The 18,293-nt window shown below is 40.4% G+C and overlaps 1 protein-coding gene across 3 annotated transcripts in view; it reads right to left on the bottom strand.

The window, feature by feature from the left end:
• Positions 1-919: 919 nt before the first annotated feature.
• The window catches only part of CAP2 (cyclase associated actin cytoskeleton regulatory protein 2), a 55,242-nt gene continuing 37,868 nt past the window's right edge, over positions 920-18,293 (bottom strand). Inside the window, exons 8-15 of one of the 3 annotated variants that reach the window (XR_006414352.1) lie at positions 15,330-15,519; positions 13,564-13,733; positions 10,651-10,774; positions 10,255-10,337; positions 7,412-7,552; positions 5,555-5,645; positions 4,567-4,640; positions 4,003-4,350 (exon numbers count right to left, since the gene is read on the bottom strand). Coding sequence is in view for 1 of the 3 variants with exons in the window: in XM_044426448.1 (XP_044282383.1) it covers positions 3,007-3,090; positions 7,412-7,552; positions 10,255-10,337; positions 10,651-10,774; positions 13,564-13,733; positions 15,330-15,519 (792 nt within the window). In the remaining 2 variants the exon portion in view is untranslated. Of the gene's footprint in view, positions 3,091-4,002; positions 4,351-4,566; positions 4,641-5,554; positions 5,646-7,411; positions 7,553-10,254; positions 10,338-10,650; positions 10,775-13,563; positions 13,734-15,329; positions 15,520-18,293 lie in introns of those variants that run through there. The other 2 variants (XR_006414353.1, XM_044426448.1) reach the window with 2 other exon arrangements.

Below are 18,293 nucleotides of genomic sequence, written 5' to 3'. Positions count from 1 at the left end.
CTGGTGCTTTGCTCTAACCTGACTGTAAGCATGTTTATTCATACAAGTAGACATTAATAACTATGGAACCATTTTCTTTTTTGGAAATTATACATATGATTGCATACAAGAAACTAATTTTTTTCATATGTTAATATACATCTTGTTTAGATTGCATAATTTTCCTTAGGTCTAGGATTTGTTTCTTTTAAAAATTAATGTACCAACAGTACTATCCTATACTTGTTTTCTCAGAAATAAGACCCATTGTATTCCTTGGAATTTACTTCCAAGTATGTATAAGACTGCATCATTATTGATATATTTTGAAAACGATATTGTCATCTTCAAAGAATGTTTGGAAATCATTTAAATTTCAGTGGCTTTCTGCCACCTGGTGGCTATGTGGAATCACTACCTCAGCATGAGTTGACAAAAAGCCAGACTTCTAGATTCCCTTTAAAGAAAATGAGGAATGAATTTGCAATTCCCTATCTGTGATTTTTGTTTTTAAATGTAGTTAGAAGACTGTACACAGGCTCACATTCAAACAGTTAATTTCCGCAATTATGCCAAGATAATTCTTATGAAAATGGATTTTTAAAATTATCCCTCAAATTTGTAAACATGGTGGGAGTCTGTGATATAGAAGAATTTCTTTAGTCAATGTGAATAGTATGAAATTAGAATTTTGTGCTCTGCTATATAATCATAATCATGGATTGAGAAATTCTGGCCCCTGGCAGCACATGGGTGTCTACATTTTGCAACAGGTGTAGCTTCCGGGCTGTCTTCAGTGGTAACCCCAAATACAGGGCATTGCAGAGGTAACCAGTGCACGGGTGACCGAAGCCTGATCTGGCTGCTCCCAGTAGGGCTGCAGCTGGTATACATAACAGTCAGCTGATTCTTTTAATGCTAAATGTTCTTTTCAAATGCAGACAGTACACCACAAAGCAGATTTATTAGTGAGGCTCTTCTAAGTTGTTATTAAGAATAAAAACAATTTCCAAACTAGCACATGGAAGTACATGCTTGGTACAATAAATCATCCTTTCCACCATATTAACAAGTTACAATTTTTATTTTTGTGTCAGCAGTTAACTATTGAAAAATGGCATGTTCTGAAGCCACAACATGAAATGTATAGATCAAATGTTAGGTAGCAAAATCTTATTATGAGCACTATTTGCTGTAATACTGTATAGTTGTTAAAATCAAATATAATTTTAAAAAGAATTATGTATCTTGTAAGGTGCAGTAGGCACAGTTTATATCCTGATTTAGTTTTGCAAGCATACTATTATTTCACTGTTAAGGAATATTACATATAATCAAAGTCATACATGAATTAAGTACTATGTGCTTAAATTATTCATGTACTACACTTTACATTTGTGTTAAAAATTAATAGTATGGAATATAGAATTAAACCTTCCCCACCAAAAATACAATCCTTCCCATTTAAGTTTAGAATTTAGTCACACATAATCCATGGCTTTTTTCACATATGTTTTTGAAGATTTGCATTCATCCTTTACAACTGGAAATAAAAGCAGAACTACAATCACCACTATTCCTTATACAAAGCAAGATCTCTAACTAGGATGGTCAACTTCTGAATTACTAGGAGTCACTCTAATCTCCATTTAGTAGTCTGCAAGTGTTTTTACTGCAAAGTTTAGCACCTTACTGCAGGCTGAATAATAAAATTAGTGCCATTTAGAAGAAAGGGCTTCAGACAAACCATATATATGTGCAGGCATAGCTGGACTATTACACAAAACATACTAAGAGGGCTGTAACTTTGAAATAAGGAATAGCTCTCTTAAATTTTTGGAAAAAAAACCCAATTCCTTTCATTGGGAGTTATACGTTAACTACATTTTGATTCATAATGGTTATGGTTCCTAAGTAACCAGATCTGGCTTATAGGCCAGCAACTGGCTACCATTAGAATACACTGCAATCTTCCGGTTCTTTCCAGACCTGTAGTTTTCTAGAAATACTTAGCATCTGACAGACCCAAGAGAAATAACAAGACCCTTGCATTTCTTAATAAATGTCCACTTGTTCATATTAGACTACTAAGTACTATTGTAACTAAGACATGGCCCACAAGTGAATTATTACAGTCATAGAATCATAGAATTTGAAGGGGCCAGAGGCCTATCGGGGCTAACCCCCTGCTCAGTGCAGGACCCCAGTTAAATCATCCCTCTCAGATGGCTGTCCAGTTGCATCTTTAATGCCTCTAGTGTGGGATAGGCCAGTAGAATTGAGAAAGTTTTAAAAATGTTGAGTTAATGTGAAACAAAAGGGGAAAGAATCAAGTTAACTTGCCTTACTGAAAACAGGAGATGGATGATAGTTAGAGAAAACAGATGGGTTTTCTTTTCTATTAGCAAATGTGTAACAGAGAGTTGCATTTCTTCAAAGGCCTATATGAACCACAGACCTTCTGGGGTCCTGCTGTACAATATGATACACAAATAATCTCAAATCTAAAAAGTACATTTTAAAAGAGCCAAAACATAAAAAGGAATGCACTGAAACATTGTGCAGTGTATCATGCAGACATTTGGCTTACAGTATGCAGTGAAAGAGCCAATAACCTGAATTGTGAACTTCAAAAACCTGTATACATTCACATGACATTATGTATTATCTATTTTCAGACAGAGGCAAGTTGTGAACATTTTAAGAATATCAGGAAGCCTACAAAAAGTGTACCGGGTGCAAACAGTGGTTTGTAAGTATGTGTAGCCATGGCAAAATACATATCCATGCCGTCTTCAAAAGGAACCAGATACTTCACTATGCTTTTTTCCTTCATAGCAAGAATTTCACTGAAGGAAAAATAGCACATGTGGTACAGTCTATAGTTTATAGGACACAGAATAGCTGCTTGAAGGCCTATTGCTGCAGTAGAAACTAGTGCTACTTCTAGTTCTTCATGCTGCTGTTTCCGCTAGGCAGAATTTCTTTGGAGATTGTGGTCAGCGGTTTCTGTAGAGCCCTAAGAAGTTAACCCACAATCTCTGTAGGGTCAGTAACCAACTTGGACCCATCCCATGATGTCTTGAACTGTTCGGGAACAGGAAATTCTTTCTGTAGGAAGACAAGATTGACAATGTCAGTTGGTTAAACAAGTGGCTGTTATGAAAACTGAAGCAGTATTTTTAGTGACAGATGAGTAAAGAGGGTTTTTTCCTAACTTGGGTATGTCTGGATAATAAAGGAGCCTTCTTCCTTACAGTCAGGAAAAACCTTCAGTGCTGCAGAGAGAACAAGTGTGGCATTTGTGCAGTTTCTGTTGAGATTGCTGTTCTTGATGTAAATTATGGCAAACCTCCCATTCTTTTGCATATAAGGTTAAAACATAATATTAGTGTACCGTAAATGCCAAAGAGTAAATACCACAATGAACAATTCCTGCCTTCCCTAATATAATGGTAGCCAGAACACTGTACTGCTGTAGCATCAAGTCCTCTAAAGTCAATCACAGAAGCAGTGGATTAACTGGAGATAATGTAGTCGAGTAAATATTACAGCACTGTAGTTAAATGCTACCAATTGTACTGTTGGGTGTATATTTTAAATAGCCTTTGAAAGATACAAAATTGAAAACTCCCACTGGTGTGCAACCAGAATAGCTCTTTAGATCAGGGCCATTTAAAACAAGTTGGACAATGCCTTACATTCCTGTCATAACATGGGACAAGCCATAGTAAAATGTGCGTTTAACAATGTGAGATTGGTTCAGTCTCTCAGTAGTCTCCTAAGGAGGGGAAACATGTACACCTAAAACAGTACTTACAGTTCACCAACAAAAGTAACTGGCATATAGGCCAACACTTGCACTCAGCTCTTATGTCTCAACCTTTCATTAGTTTTGGCCAGCTCCCCGCACCCTGTTGTATCATACTCCCTATCTCCATTTTGTGAATTGCTAGTATCTGCTGGAGACAGTTTTCTATCTGCTAATCATCATGAAAAAAGAGAAACAACAGTCACAATAGATACAGTCACAGCGTTTATTGAACAATATTAGTTTTGGACTGACAGTACCAAGAAGAATTAGATTGCCAACTCTTTTATTCCTATCAGGGCCCCTGTGCCTTTGAAAACAACAGAATGAACCAGGTGCAGCTGTTGTCACAATTGTTTCCACATTAAGTAAATGTTGCACTTGTTACATTATTGTCTGTGAGGTGTTCTGCAATGGCACGTGAACCCTGCTAGAACACAAAGGTGGCCATCCTGCAGAGGAACAGCTGGCTTTTCACTACTGCTGTCAAAGGGCTTGCTTGCAGTATGCATGGCACTGAGAGGGGAGAACATCCTCGTTGCTGAATATTGAATGGCTGCCTGTGGAGAAACAAGAGGAACATGGTGGCAGGGATGAACAACATCTACAACAGTTATTTTGACCTATTAGAAGTTGTTGGCTGAAAAAGTCAGTCTAGGTGCTTTCCCATTCCACATGCCTCAGCTTTGGACCCCACATTACCATCAGTAGTGCCCCCAGTGCCAGTATTTGGAGAGTCACCTATAATATAATGAGATCATTAGAGCAATGCTCACCCATCCAGAGCAGGAAGCTACACTGGAACTCTGCAGCTTCTGTTTGGTCCACCCCACTTGCACTGCCTTATACCCTGTAAGGAAAAATGGGTCACAAGTGTTTAGTCAGCAGCAGCAGTGGATGGAGTATCTTGCATTCATTAACAAAGCTAAATGGTCTCCCCGCCCCGGCCTCCTTCCCAGAAGGAACACACCTGCATTTGTGGTATCCTGTGTATGAAGGCACCACAAAGCTGTTAAGTAAGGGTCAGACTACTCATAGGTGGGGCATGAGAGCTCTGTGCCTGAAGTTCCCAATGCTTTTTCCCTTCTCAAAAAATGACCATGCAGGTGATTTAGATTGGGGTCACACCATGGGAGAGGGAGATAGCTCCAGGTTGCCCTCCAAGCTGCTATTAACTATGGTGGGTGAAACTTGCTGGCTTCGAGGTGTGAGGCAGACTCAGTGGGCTTACAATCAAGGTGGTCCTGGCTGGAAACTTGAGCCTGGCATTGGAACTGTGGCCTTAATTCTTCCACAGTCTGCACTCCTTTTAATATAGGAAATGGATTCTGGCTAGTTTCCCATGACTTGGAAATTAAAAGGATGGCTTCTATTCCCCTCCTCCCCCCCCGCCCCCCGGTGCATACTGGCCATGTACCATCTCATTTCAGTGATTATTCATGCTAGGCATGGATTGCCATGTTGTCCATACCTGATGAGGTGGGCAGAGAGGGTGGTTTTCAAGCATGGTTTGTTTTAGGCTTTGGGTCGGAAGCCACCCTTGCCACTCACCTATCCTTGCTGGGTTTGAATGACAAGAAAGCCACGGCCAGTGAGGGTAATTGTGGAAATGAGGTGGAACACTACTAGTACTCCAACTATGGGTACCCAGCTGCCTTGCCATTAGCTAGTCTGCTGCTTGGAATTAGGGTTGTGACATGGACATATAGAGATGCGATATTTCTGCCCCAAAGCATGGTATCACAGCCCTTTCCCCATGCTTACCTTAGTGGAGTGCCCAAGCAGTAGCAGTGAAGTTGAGGATCTTGGTGAGTGTTTATGTTTGGAGTCATAAGGCTGGATAACCATAAGGATTCTAAGAAGATAGCATTTGGAGACACATTTCTGTTGCCTGGTGTTTAAGTTTTCTCACATTTCTTTGCTGGTTTTCACTTATTTTCCCATCCTATTCATAACATTTTTGTTATGCTTGTAAGCAGGGCCTGTCTCTAATTTTACCTAAAGTGCAGCACTTAAGTTCAGAAAGTGCATTAAAATAAAAAAAAATAGATTTCATAGTAGCCAGTGTTACAATTTAGAGTAGACCATATAAATAAATGCAATTTAAATTGTTTATTACTAACTTGTCCCATTCATTTCTATGGACTTTCTCTAAGCAGGAATAATGACAGAGGCTATTATTTTTGATTAGTTAAATATATTGACGCACAGTCTTATGCAAACTTAGATAGAAGAAAGGCCTGCAACACCCAGCTATGCTGGCTGGAGATGCAGGGAGTTGTAGACCTTTTTCTCTCTCAGTATGCATAGGACTGCACCCTAAGTTACATTTGCATCCTGCATTTCTAGCAAGTGGTGCTCAAGGTGGCTGACAGCAATAAACAAATGCAGTAAAGTCTAGTAATAGACAATCAGCCATAAAATGCATCATCAAAGGCATAAACATAGCAGATAAAAATGAGCTAAAACCATTTACAACATGGTACTAAACATTTTTAGTAATCAGCTGCTGGACCAAACATATGTCTGAATAAAGTACCTTTGCCTGTTATTGGAATCAGAGATGGGTCCCAGCCAGACCTCCCTTGGCAAGGAGTTCCAAAGTTTGGGAACAGCCCACCAGGAAGCACCCCCTGGAGCACAGCCAGTTCCAGGGTTTAGGGGAGGTCTACCAAAAGTACACATCCGTGGGTACCATTGTACATTGATGGGTTCTGATGAGCTTGTCTGGTGGTGGTAATGACACTGAACTAAGCTTCTGGATATAGATACATTTCTTACAATGATTCTAACATGATGTGTCTTGGGGCATTGAAGTATTTTAGCGATGACTAGGTCCAGCTACCTGTGCTGCTTGGAATGCTGTAGGCAGGTAAACAGATCGAAAGGGGTCCAAAATACCAGCAGCTGCAAGGATGACTGGTACTAACACAAGCCCTGTTCCTGAATTTCCACCAAATTCTACCACAGCATGGCTGCCTGTGGAACGCTGGGAGTTGTAGGACTTTTCCTGTTTAAGCTTGCAGAGGAGTTAGAGACAGCATTTCAAGGTTCAGGATTAAATCCAAGAATATACCCAATAGGCTGAAACCCCATTCCCAGATATGCTTTTTGATTGATCAAGAGCATCTCTGTCTTTAGGTTTTAAATCATTAATCCTCACCCAGTCTATTACCAGCATCAGACATTGATTTAAAACTTGAACAAATCCTTGAATTTACAACAAAAAGAGAAAGATAGATGAGATAATCTTCAGTGCGTGCATACACACACACACATTTAATGACGGTATTGGAACCACTTGAGTTTTTAAATTCCTTTAATAAGATGTAACTTGGCTTCTTACTCTGCTTTAATTAATGTGATGTATTTTCCTATTGTATTTCATGTTATTGTGCACTGTCCTGGAATCCTTTTAGATGAGTGGTATGTGTGTATGTGTGTTCTAAATAAATAAAGCATTAATATCAGCCAGAAAATATTTAATACAAATCACAGGAGGCTCCTTTAATCCAGAGAACTGTATTGCCAGAACAGAATACTAACTATCCGTGACAGAGTATATGAGTTATTGAGGTAGTTATTAGTTTGTATTAGATGACCTAAAAATATCCAACTTACATAATCACCATCCTGTGGGATGAGGATGTTCATTTCAGATGACTTTGCACTCACAATCTCACAGTCCAATGATTCCTCACTGAGATATATATGGCAGCCTTCAGTCTTGTTAATGGAAATGGTTGGCACTTTCCCTAGTACCTAGAATCATAAAATGATTTCATAACAAAGCAAAATAAAAGAATAGGTTAACACCAACATAATCTTTTCTTGCCTGTCAGGCTAGGTAGGGCTCCATTAAAGCCAGTCACCGTCCAATGGTAATTCAAGATAGAGGTCGGTTTCCTTATGTCATTGCCAAAATGTCATAAATAGCTGCCTTCCAAATAAGTCTTTTCCCAAGTATGGGAATGACTTGAGAAGTAATTAACCATCATCCCCCATTTGTTTCAGTGGGACAGAATTAGAAGAGAATTAGGTGGCATATAGCCCTATGGCAAAAAGTATTTTATCTGGCACCAAGATACCAACAGAGGGAGGGGCAAGGCAAAGACATAAGGAGGTGACATTCATGAGGGGGTCACCATCACCGAGAAGGCCCTGTACTTGATGGTCACCCAGCTGGCCTCAATGGAAATGGGGACCCAGAGCAGGATATTTGATGATGAGCTTAACAGTTGAGTGGGTTTCTATAGCATTCTGTGTTTGACACAGGCAGCTCTGCAGACAAACAGGTTGTATGGCATTCCCATATATACCCTTTCTCCAAGGTACCCCTTAACCTATCTCCTAATGAAACATGGGATGTCAAAGGACATCCCTACAGAGGATATTCAATATAACAGGATGCTTTCTGTGATAACTAGAGAGAAATATAAATTATTATTTTTAAAAAACAGCATGGGGAGGGCAAAGTGGGTTGGAACTGCAGTATGGGTTCAGGGATAGACAAGGATTATTTTTAACCTTTCCCCCCTGTACAGTTTCCTCAATTTAATCAAACACATTGTTCTTACCAGAAGATACTAACCTCACACTGGGAAAAGATAGGGACCTATATTGTGCTTTGTTCTCTCCAGCTAACAAAAGCTTTTATCTGGCATTTTAAATTGGAGAAATAGTACCCGGGGAAGTGAAAAGCCTTCCCCCAGTACCACAGCTCCAAAACAGTTTAGTCCACATCCACCTTTAAGATATCCAGTCACAGGTCACAATTTCAATCTAGCCAGAACTGCTATATGGTTCTTCTGAAGCATAATTTAATCTGCAATTTCTTTTAAGTATGCATATTCAGAAATAAAATTATATGTACTGATTTTTTAAAATGCTACTTTCTTTGAAAGGAATTTCCATCTCTTTCTTCCTGCCAAAGGAGAAAACACATATATAACAGAGTCTTTATTCTGTCACCATATTTATAAAACAGTTGTAAGCTGCCCAGAGATCCTTTGGGTTATGGGGCAACATGGAAATAAATAAATAAATCTAATAAATACGCTGATGACTAATAGGTAGTAATTTACAGCAAGGAAGAAACTGCTTGGTTACTTCTTTAAGGATTCAGTGCTCATGTTTACAACATAGTTTAAAGCTTGTTTATATGCTCAGTGAGTGAAAGCAGCAGGGTATTTCTTCATAATGCTTGGGGACAAACACTACCAAGTTAACTTACAGGAAGGCAGTGATATTAGCCAACTCTTGTTGACCATTACACAGATAGAAAGGACTCCGTGGATGGACAGGCTGAGTCACTGCTTGTCCAGAGCAATGCCTGGTGCTATTTGTAACCCTTCCTCACTGCCTATAAAAGAGCAGAGGTTGCTTGAGGTCAAGTGAGTATGTGTGTAAGGAGCTGCTCAATAATGGAGCTACTTAATAATCATGTAATGTTACAAACACAGGGTAAAGGCAAGTCACTGGCAACATTAGGAACACAGACCCACAGTTCAACTGGTGGGCTCTGTTGTATGGTTAGTATAAGGTCACAGTTGCTAATGCTAGGCTGAGGTTGCTTTGAGTGCTGATTGCAGGCTTATCAGAAGCATCTGGTTGGGCACTGCTGGAAATAGGATGCCGTACTTGATGAACTTCTGTGTCTGATCCAGCAGGGCATAGCATATCCCCTGTATGTTCTGATGTGTTCACAGTCCTTTCCAGCCAGCAACAGGGGCTGTGAGCAGAGAGAAAGGGCTGCTCACTCTTTCTTGGGAGTAGACCTCTAAAGGTGGGAGGAGAAGCAATCTGTGGGAGTTTCAGTGCTTGTCTTCCAACCCAGGGTGAAGTGGGATGGTAAGTGGCAACCTCTAGAAGAGGAACTATAATAAGCAACCATGTATCATAGACACATTTGGGCTGTTCTTACAACACCTTCTTGCTCACATATTTGTTCTGTGCATGAGGAGGAGGAGGAGGATTGTGCTTAGCAGCCATGTCCCCACATCCAGCAATAGTATAAATATGCTGCATGAACTGAGAGGCTCTTCCATGTGTGCAAGGATCATCACTGAATGCATGGCCACTGGAAATCATAAATGGGGTGTTATTAACATCTGGGGATGTGGACAGTAACCAGAATCTCCCTTGCTACTTATGCATTCAGGGGACAACCCAGAAAATAGCTTTTTGAGGGTAGAAAGAAGGAATTCTTAGGAAGGAATGAGGCAAAACCAGGCAGGAAGATGATTAAATAGCCAATTTCACTAAGCTACCAAACAACTTGCTAGACTGTATCATTTTCCCCATCCCGTTCCTGCTTGCCTCAGGACAGCACCTCATATCAAGCACTGGTAGGCATATTAGGATAGTTTCTGCCAGCTGCACAGTGAGCTAACTGGGCCTGTTCACCTTCTCAGGTGAAAAAAATCCACTCCCTCTCTGTATTATTGTTATGCAGGAGTGCTTACCTGTATCTGAATATCCTTGGAATTGATCACTTCAACAATACCCACAACATTGTCAAAAACAAGGCCAAACTTTTTACAGTTGTCTGGGGAAGAAAGAAATAAAGAAATCAAGTTGTTAGAGATGCACTCATCATTTTGTTCAGTAGATAAGAAAGCATTTAACTTCCACAACATGCTAACATCTATGAAACTGACTAGCTTATTCCCACAGATTTCAACAGGAGTCACAACTGTTTAAAAGCCTATCACCTAATAATATATTTGCAGGGTGTTCAGTGCAATCCTATTAATGTTTATGCACAAGCATGTCTCAGTATATCCAGTGGGGCTCACTCTGTTTGAGAGTGCATAGAATTGTGACCTCAGTCTTCATATACTAGGAATCAGTGCACTTACCCACTATAATGGAATTAATTTTTCCTTTTATCTGTAAGGTAGAATTGTTGCACTTGAAAATGTAGGCTACCTGCTTGAGTTCAGTGTCAGTAATTAAAAGGTCATTCTTGTCCTCCTGATATTCCTATATTTAAAAGAAAAAAGTTTATCACACTACATATTAGTTATTAGTCCTGCTCAGGAAGTAGTATTTTTATTTTATTCTCTATTGTTGTTATGTGCACAAGCAGACTGCAGTCTTAGGAACGTGGTCCTTGATAGAAAAGGATGGCATTCCTTAGAGAGCGAGCGAGCGAGCGAGAGCGCGGAGATATCTCACTAAAAAATGGGTGAGAATCTAAACTGTAATTACATCCATCAAGTTGCAAGTAGCATAAAGGTGCTTTGAGAATACATAGTTTATGTTCACAGGGGTACAGTATCATCATCTGTATGTCTTGCTTACAGGAGTTTCTAAGATTATAGAATTTTGACATCTAATTCTTTAACTATTTTAACCAGTGAAATTGGTTTGAATTTTCTAGAATTTTTGGTGAAAATTAAGTGAAAACAGTTCAAGAAACTACCTGTGAATGATGCAAAGGCATGAGCCCTTCAGCAAGAAGTCATATATGTGCATATATCAGTACCGTCTTGGAATAAGAAATGTGACATATAGTAGAAGCACCCTTTTACTGAAGAAGAATTAATGTCATACATTACTTATTCATGCTAGTAAATATGCAATTTCCCCAAAGATGACATGGTTATTTTGTGTCTCGGATGCAACAGGTTATGCCTGAATCATCTGATCCAGAACACCTTATGAACAAATAAATGTACTTCCATGTCATTCCATGTCATTTGTGGTCAGAGCTCTACTTCTTCAGTACAATTTATTCCTGCAGAGTTACAGCAATGTGCCATTCCATGTTGCATAAAATAGTTGCCAAGGAAACACTTTTCCCCATTATTTTCCCCCCAGCATTTTGTCTCAAAATTCTCAATTTTGCCTGAGAAAATGATCTGTTAGGGACTGTTCACAAAGAGAGCATGACTTGCTTTGTATATTGATTTGCCTCCATACACATGAACGAAAGGAGTGGTTCCCACCACTTTAACCAGTATGGAACCTTTGAGAATGCAAATACCCTACTCCCTACTGGGTCCTTATTAAGGAAAAGTCACTGTGCAGAGAGTACTAAACCCACTGTAGAAAATCCAAAGAGAAAATCCCACTGAAAACATTCAAAGGAGAAGCCACAACATCTCTGACCAACCCAGCCTAGGACAAAGATCCCTCTTTGCCTTCAGACCCCCACAACCCCCCTTCTTTTCTAAGGTCTTCAACAGCTTTGTCTCAAACTGCTTGACTCATCTCTTCCTTCCTGACCTGTGTCCCTTTCTCCTTCCAGTCCCTTATTCCTCTCAGCATGTTTTCTTCCCACCCTCTGAGCTCCCAGGTGGTTTCTGCTTTTTTATCATGGGAACATCGCTCCTCCTCCTCCATTCAGACAAAACCATAGAAATATGGACAGTATTCCCAGTTTTCCTTTTTCACCCTCTTCTTCTACTTCCTGCAACTATTCTTTGCCACCAACCATGCCACCAATTCATTCTATAATCCCTCTCTCTTTGATTAGAAGTCTTATAGTTAACCATTTAATTTCTATTGATTATTGTTCTTCTACAAAGGCTACGTATTATGCATAAGTTTTAACTTTTGTATTGCTTTATGAGTACAGTAGTACCTCAGCTCATGAATGCCTAAGTTCACGACCAAATTGGGTCGCAAACAAATTTCATAAAAAATTTGCTGCAGATCGCAAACTGCATCGGGTGACGATCACGAGCACACCCACCTTCCCTGCACAGCGTGATTGTGGTCATGCTGGGGGGGTGGGGAGATGGGCGCAATCATGCTGGGGGAAGATGGCCACGATTGCGCCCACATTCCCTGCCCAAGTGCGCCCACGTTTGTGCCCATCTCCCCACAGCGCACCAGCGATCGCTGCCATCTCACCCCCCCCGAGCGCTTCCACGATCATGCCTGTCTCTCCCCACTCCCCACATGATTGCTGGAGGGTGGGGGAGATGGCCACGATCTTTGTCACTTTGCTTCAAAGTTTTGTGAGTAAAAAAAATAGTTGCAGAATGGATTAACCTTATTTACACTGACCCTTATGGGGAAATTTGACTTGGCTCATGACCAATTTGGGTCACAACCAGAGTCCTGGATCAGATTAAGTTCATGAGCCAAGGCACCACTGTAACTCATAAGGGTAATCCTTTTCCCCAGAAATATTTATTTCAATTATTCCGGAACAATTTTGCTTGGAGAATTACATTGTACTGGGACTCAGAAAACCCAGTTTCTAAATCACTACTGGGCATGAAGCTCACTGGGTGGCTTTGGGTCAGTCATTCGACTCTCAGCCTAATCTACCTCACAGGATTGTTGTGAGGAAAAAATGGAGAGGGAGAGTACCATGTTGCCTTTGGCTCCTTGTAATAGGCAAAAAAGGTGAGGCATGAATGTAATAATGAATAAAAAGTGTGGTAGCTTATTTATACTATATAATATTGTTATACCAGCCTGAAGTGTCTGATCCTGCCTAAATTTGGAAGCTAAGCAGTATTGGGCCTGGTTGAAATTTGGATGGGTGACTTAATGTTGTGAACTGCCCAGAGAGTTTCAGCTATGGGTGGTACAGAAATGTAATGCAGCAAGAGCAATAACAACTTGATGAAAAGAGTGGCAGCATACTGCTTGAATCTCAGTGAGCAAAGGGTGCTCTCTCTCCTCTTATGTGGATACCCTTTGATGTACTTTTTCATGTACCATATTGCCACTGCTATTGTAGAGTTTGTCTATTCTACAGAAAGGTCAGTGAGAGCCATTTTTCAGGTTACTTACAGATAAGCTGAACTTACCACTCTCCATTTCTTTCCTTCAAGTTCTAACACAGGGCAGTGGCTCTGTTGGACATGCGCCTTGGGAGTAGTTGGAGTATGGATTTTTGTAGGAGAGCGAATAGGTGTCCCTTGGGCACGAAGACTGGGATTCTTATGGGTCTTCTGGTCATCAGAAATGTGGCGAAGCCCTAAGAAAGCCACAAATAACAGTACAAAAATAGCATCATATTCACTTACAGGCATTACCTAGATCAAACTTCTTAATATAATGCCCAAGCTCTCATTATTGTCCTGAGTTAGAGAATTCAGCAGATAGTTCTATTTTTCATACAATTTCCCATCTGCAGAATAGCACTGTCTGGGTTTGTCCCCACAAAAGGAAAGAGAAAAGAAATCAACTCATGAAAGGCTAGCAACCCATGAAAGGTTGTCATGCCATGTGAACCCAGCCTGATTCCTGCAAGGTGGCCTGTTTAAGGGCAACAAGCCACCCTGAGAATGCACAGTTTGCTCCAGGGATTTTTGTACCCCAACAATTTGTCATGTCTTTACAACCGATTCCATCATGGGTACACAGAATTAGCTACTGATTTGCTTGGCAGAGCAAGCATCAAAGCCCCCACTGCTCTTCCCACATGTGTCCTAGCACCTGCTAGCGCCAGCTGCCCCAAAATGCCCAAGTGATAATTCTGGACAGCTGTCACTGGCTTTCTCCCTTTCCTCGGCAATTGGGAAACATTTTGGGCTTGCTGCAGCTTATTTTCCCTTTAAACTTCTTGTTTTTGGAAATTATGATCTTCACTTTGACATTCCCTTCCAAGTACCCCAGCAGTACCTTGTACGTGCTGCCTAAAGTTGCTCAACCTTTTTAAAATCCTCCCTACTTTTCACAAAGAAATACAAACAGTATTTTTTTAAAAAATATTTGCATTGGCACAACTGCAGATGCCCATAGTTGCAGAGGTGTGGGAATGGGGAGCCTCAGTTGGGCAATGTGGGGTGCCTGCTGGAGAACTCAAGCAAATACTCACTGTGAGCCTGCAGCTAAGTCTATTTTCCCCTTTGGTTCCATCTGACATCTGTCAAATGGCGAGCTGTCAAGTGTAACCAAAGGTGCAAGTGATATTCACAAAGAGTGGTGGTGGCTTGTTCACAAGATCCTCATGGTCTCTCCCACTCTCCCCCACCCCCCAGAAGTGTCCTGACTTTTGTACTTATTTCCAAGATTCTACCACCTTGCGAACATGCATAAGTGTGAACCTCTGCATTTACGGATGCTGTTACCTTTGACCAGTGCTTTTTTTGTCATAGAACGCACCGGAACAGAGTTCCAGAACCTTTTTTTGACAGATTTTCCAAGTTTTAAAAGTAACTTTTAAAAATTTGATGTTTGGTCCACGTGGATTTGAATTGCCCTGTCGAGCATAGCAGGTCAGTGGCAAAATCATTAAAACGGTGCATGTGGACTGCTTGTGTGTCGAGTCTGATGCATGCGTACTTCGTCCGCGCTGGATGTGATGGCGCTGCTCACCTTGTGATTGGTCATGTGGTCGCGCGCTGAGTGCTTACTGCGGGCGGCAACCGTTATGTTTCATTACACGACGTGTGTGAGTGTGTGTACAGTGATTGACTACATGCAAAAGGTAAATAATTTCATGAGTTCCGGCACCATTTTTCTTACAAAAAAAGCACTGCCTTTGAGAGCTGTCAAAAGGTAAAGTCCCATTTTTAATACGGGATTTTGAAAGGTTAGTGATAGGGTGAATGTGCTGCTTTCTTCACACCTTTGGTAATTGTTTCTCCCTGATTCAACTGGGCAAACAGAGCTGAGCGTGATGCAGTTGAATCATCTTTTGCATTTTCTGTATTGAAGACAGGAGGGGGTCCTGGTGGCGGAGGAGGTGGTGGTTGTAGAGGAGGAACTTGGTTGCTTGCTGCAGTAGGCAGCCCAGATGCTTCTGAGGCAATTGGGCCCTGTAAGCAAAAGGAAAAGGTAACTAGAAATCAATCAAATAGTGTCACAAATAAATGTGCTTCATTAATTCAAGAGAGTTTTTACAACGTATTACTCCAAGTAGTAAATTTGAGAACTTCCACTCCTGGAAATGTAATCAAGAAAAGGCAGATATGGTGGAAGCATCAGGTGAAAACTAGCAAACTATTCCACATGATTATATTTATTGTACAATGGGATGTGAATGGATTCTAGAATTTCCTTATAGCATGCCTCTTTAAAGAAAACCTGGAAGACAGGGGTTATGCAGATGTTTCTAGCTTTCTTCCACATTAAATTGGAAGGTGTGCAGCTGCCTTTTGTAAGTAAACTACATGGAGTTGAACATCATGTGTGTAGTCCTTCTGTCTCTAAAGAAGAATGTGATGTATGGGAAAGTTGTAAAACACGTCTCTGCAGACATTAAAATCAGATTCGAATTTACATCTGGGTGGGTAAGATGTTGAGCTTGTCATCCAGAAGGTTGACAGTTTGGCAGTTCGAAACCCGAGTACTTGATAACAGAGTGAGCTCCCAGTACTTTCCCCAGCTCCTGCCAACCCTGCAGATCAAAAGCATGCAAATGCAAGTAGACAGGTACCACTTTAGTGGGAAGGTAACAGCATTCCATCTGCGAAAGCATCTAGTCATGCTGGCCACATGACCATGGAAACAGCCTTTGACAACACTGGCTCTTCAGCTTGTAATGGAGATGAGCACTGCCCCTAGAGTTGGCTATGACTAGCACGGTGTGCAAGGGAAGCCTTTACCTACCTTCTGATATTAATACTAAGTAAGAGCCATTTCTGACTGTGGTGCAAATGTCCTTGGTTCTTTAATTTCCCCACCAAAGCCTGCCTCTCTGAGCACCATGTAAAGTTGCAAAGGCATGTGTGCTGACTTCAGCACATGACCTCAATGAAAAGACATATGACAGGTTCTCAAAAGGACATCTTCACTTAATCCAGCACGTGTTTGCTATTGCAAACAATTCTTTACATTAAGTGTGAGCAGATGTTTTTAACAATGTATCTTTAGAAAAAGCATTTAAAAAGCTATTTAACTAGTGCAAATGGTGACCACATCTGTCTTCTAGGTTTCTTGTCAGCTGCCTTCCTTCAGAACAGCTGCTCCTTCATTACTGTCCATGGTTATCATACTGTTAGTCAAGCAACCAGTGAACATATTTGCAGCAAAGTATCTGCTGGGGATTGTTCTTGCTTCTAAGTAAGATCCATTTGTTGTCAACCATGAAATTGTTTGCAAATAATTAATTTCAAGACATATAAAGGGATTAGGGTTGATAAACATCATGCAAAAGGAAGACTTGTTTTGAAAGCAAACACATTGCAATTTAAGGTTAAATATATCATTTTTATCATTAAGTTTCAGAGAAATGTTTATGTAAAAAATACTAGATTATCTTAATCAGGATCAAATTGGTGATGCTCAGCAGTTGACAGCAGGAGTTACAAGTGCCTGAATTTTGAATGAATTTGTCCAGGTTTCCCATTTCTGCAGCAGGCAAAAACCAGGATTTTTCCATGAATGAATGTTTCACATCCCAGTTTTTATTTCCTTCTGATGGGGAGAAAATGCCACAGAGAAAGAGAGTGACCAGTGGGCCTCTCGGGAAGACCAGTGCCACCTTGATGGATTACAGCAGCATTCCTCTTAGTGGCATGCAGTTTGCCACTCCTCCCACAACACTGCACAAGGTGGAAGGTTCTCCTCACTTAGAGGGAGAAACAGCCCTGCTTATGCTAGTAGGATGCTTCTTAGCAGTTACAGGAAAGCGGATATACACTTTCCCTGTGCAGCTGCAATTTTTGTTCCTGCTTTTCACGGGGGACCCTGGGAAGGCCCCCACTCTTTTCAGACTCACTTGAAAAAGGCTTTATTTTCTGTGAACTCCCCCTTAACATCCCACCACCAACACTGTAACTCTAATACTTTGAGAGTTTTCAGAAAACTCTGGGAGCTGGCAGGGAAGAGGAGCAAGAAAGCCCACTTCTACCTACCTCTTCCCAATTATCCAACCCCTTAAAGCATGTTAACCATGACTTCGTTATGGCCCACTGATTTTAATGGCCTCTTCTTTGCATGGATCCAAGTTTTTATTATTATTTGTATTTCCATTTTGTTCTAAAGTTTTGTTTTCTACTCACTAAACAAATAATTATTCTGAAGACTTCAAACATACTGTGTACAAAGTCTTATTTCTTTACAAATGCTATGTATTTTAGCCCATATTAGAGTTCCGATTCTGTAGCCATTGATAGAAAAAGTCCCATGTTTGGTAATAAACTGTATCTTCTTTTTTCTTAAGAGATAAAGTCAGTTTATCCATTTCTGCACAGTTCAATATCTTGCTCAAGAACAATCTTAAGCCGGTAGCTCTTCATTTCTCCAACATTGCACATATGTAATCCTTGTCGCTGTTATTACATGCAAAGTCAAATATATACTTTGTTTATCGAGATCATCGGGGAGAATGCCTAACAAAAATACTTCTGGTTTAAACATTACAGATATTTGCAACATTTCCCCAAGCCATCTATGTATTTTAACCCAATATTTTTTTGCTTTATCACAGGTCCACCACATGTGATAGAAGCTACCAGGTTTCTGTTTACATTTCCAACACTTATTTGACATGTTCAGAAACATTTTAGCTAATCTGTTGAGTGATACCATCTATAAAACTTTTTATACAAGTTTTCTTTATAGGGAGTTGCCAAAGTTATCTTAACAT

This window comes from Varanus komodoensis, unplaced genomic scaffold (assembly GCF_004798865.1).
Source record: "Varanus komodoensis strain SLA01 unplaced genomic scaffold, ASM479886v1 scaffold17, whole genome shotgun sequence".
NCBI lineage: Eukaryota > Metazoa > Chordata > Lepidosauria > Squamata > Varanidae > Varanus > Varanus komodoensis.
This window is presented reverse-complemented; position numbering and strand designations above follow the sequence as displayed.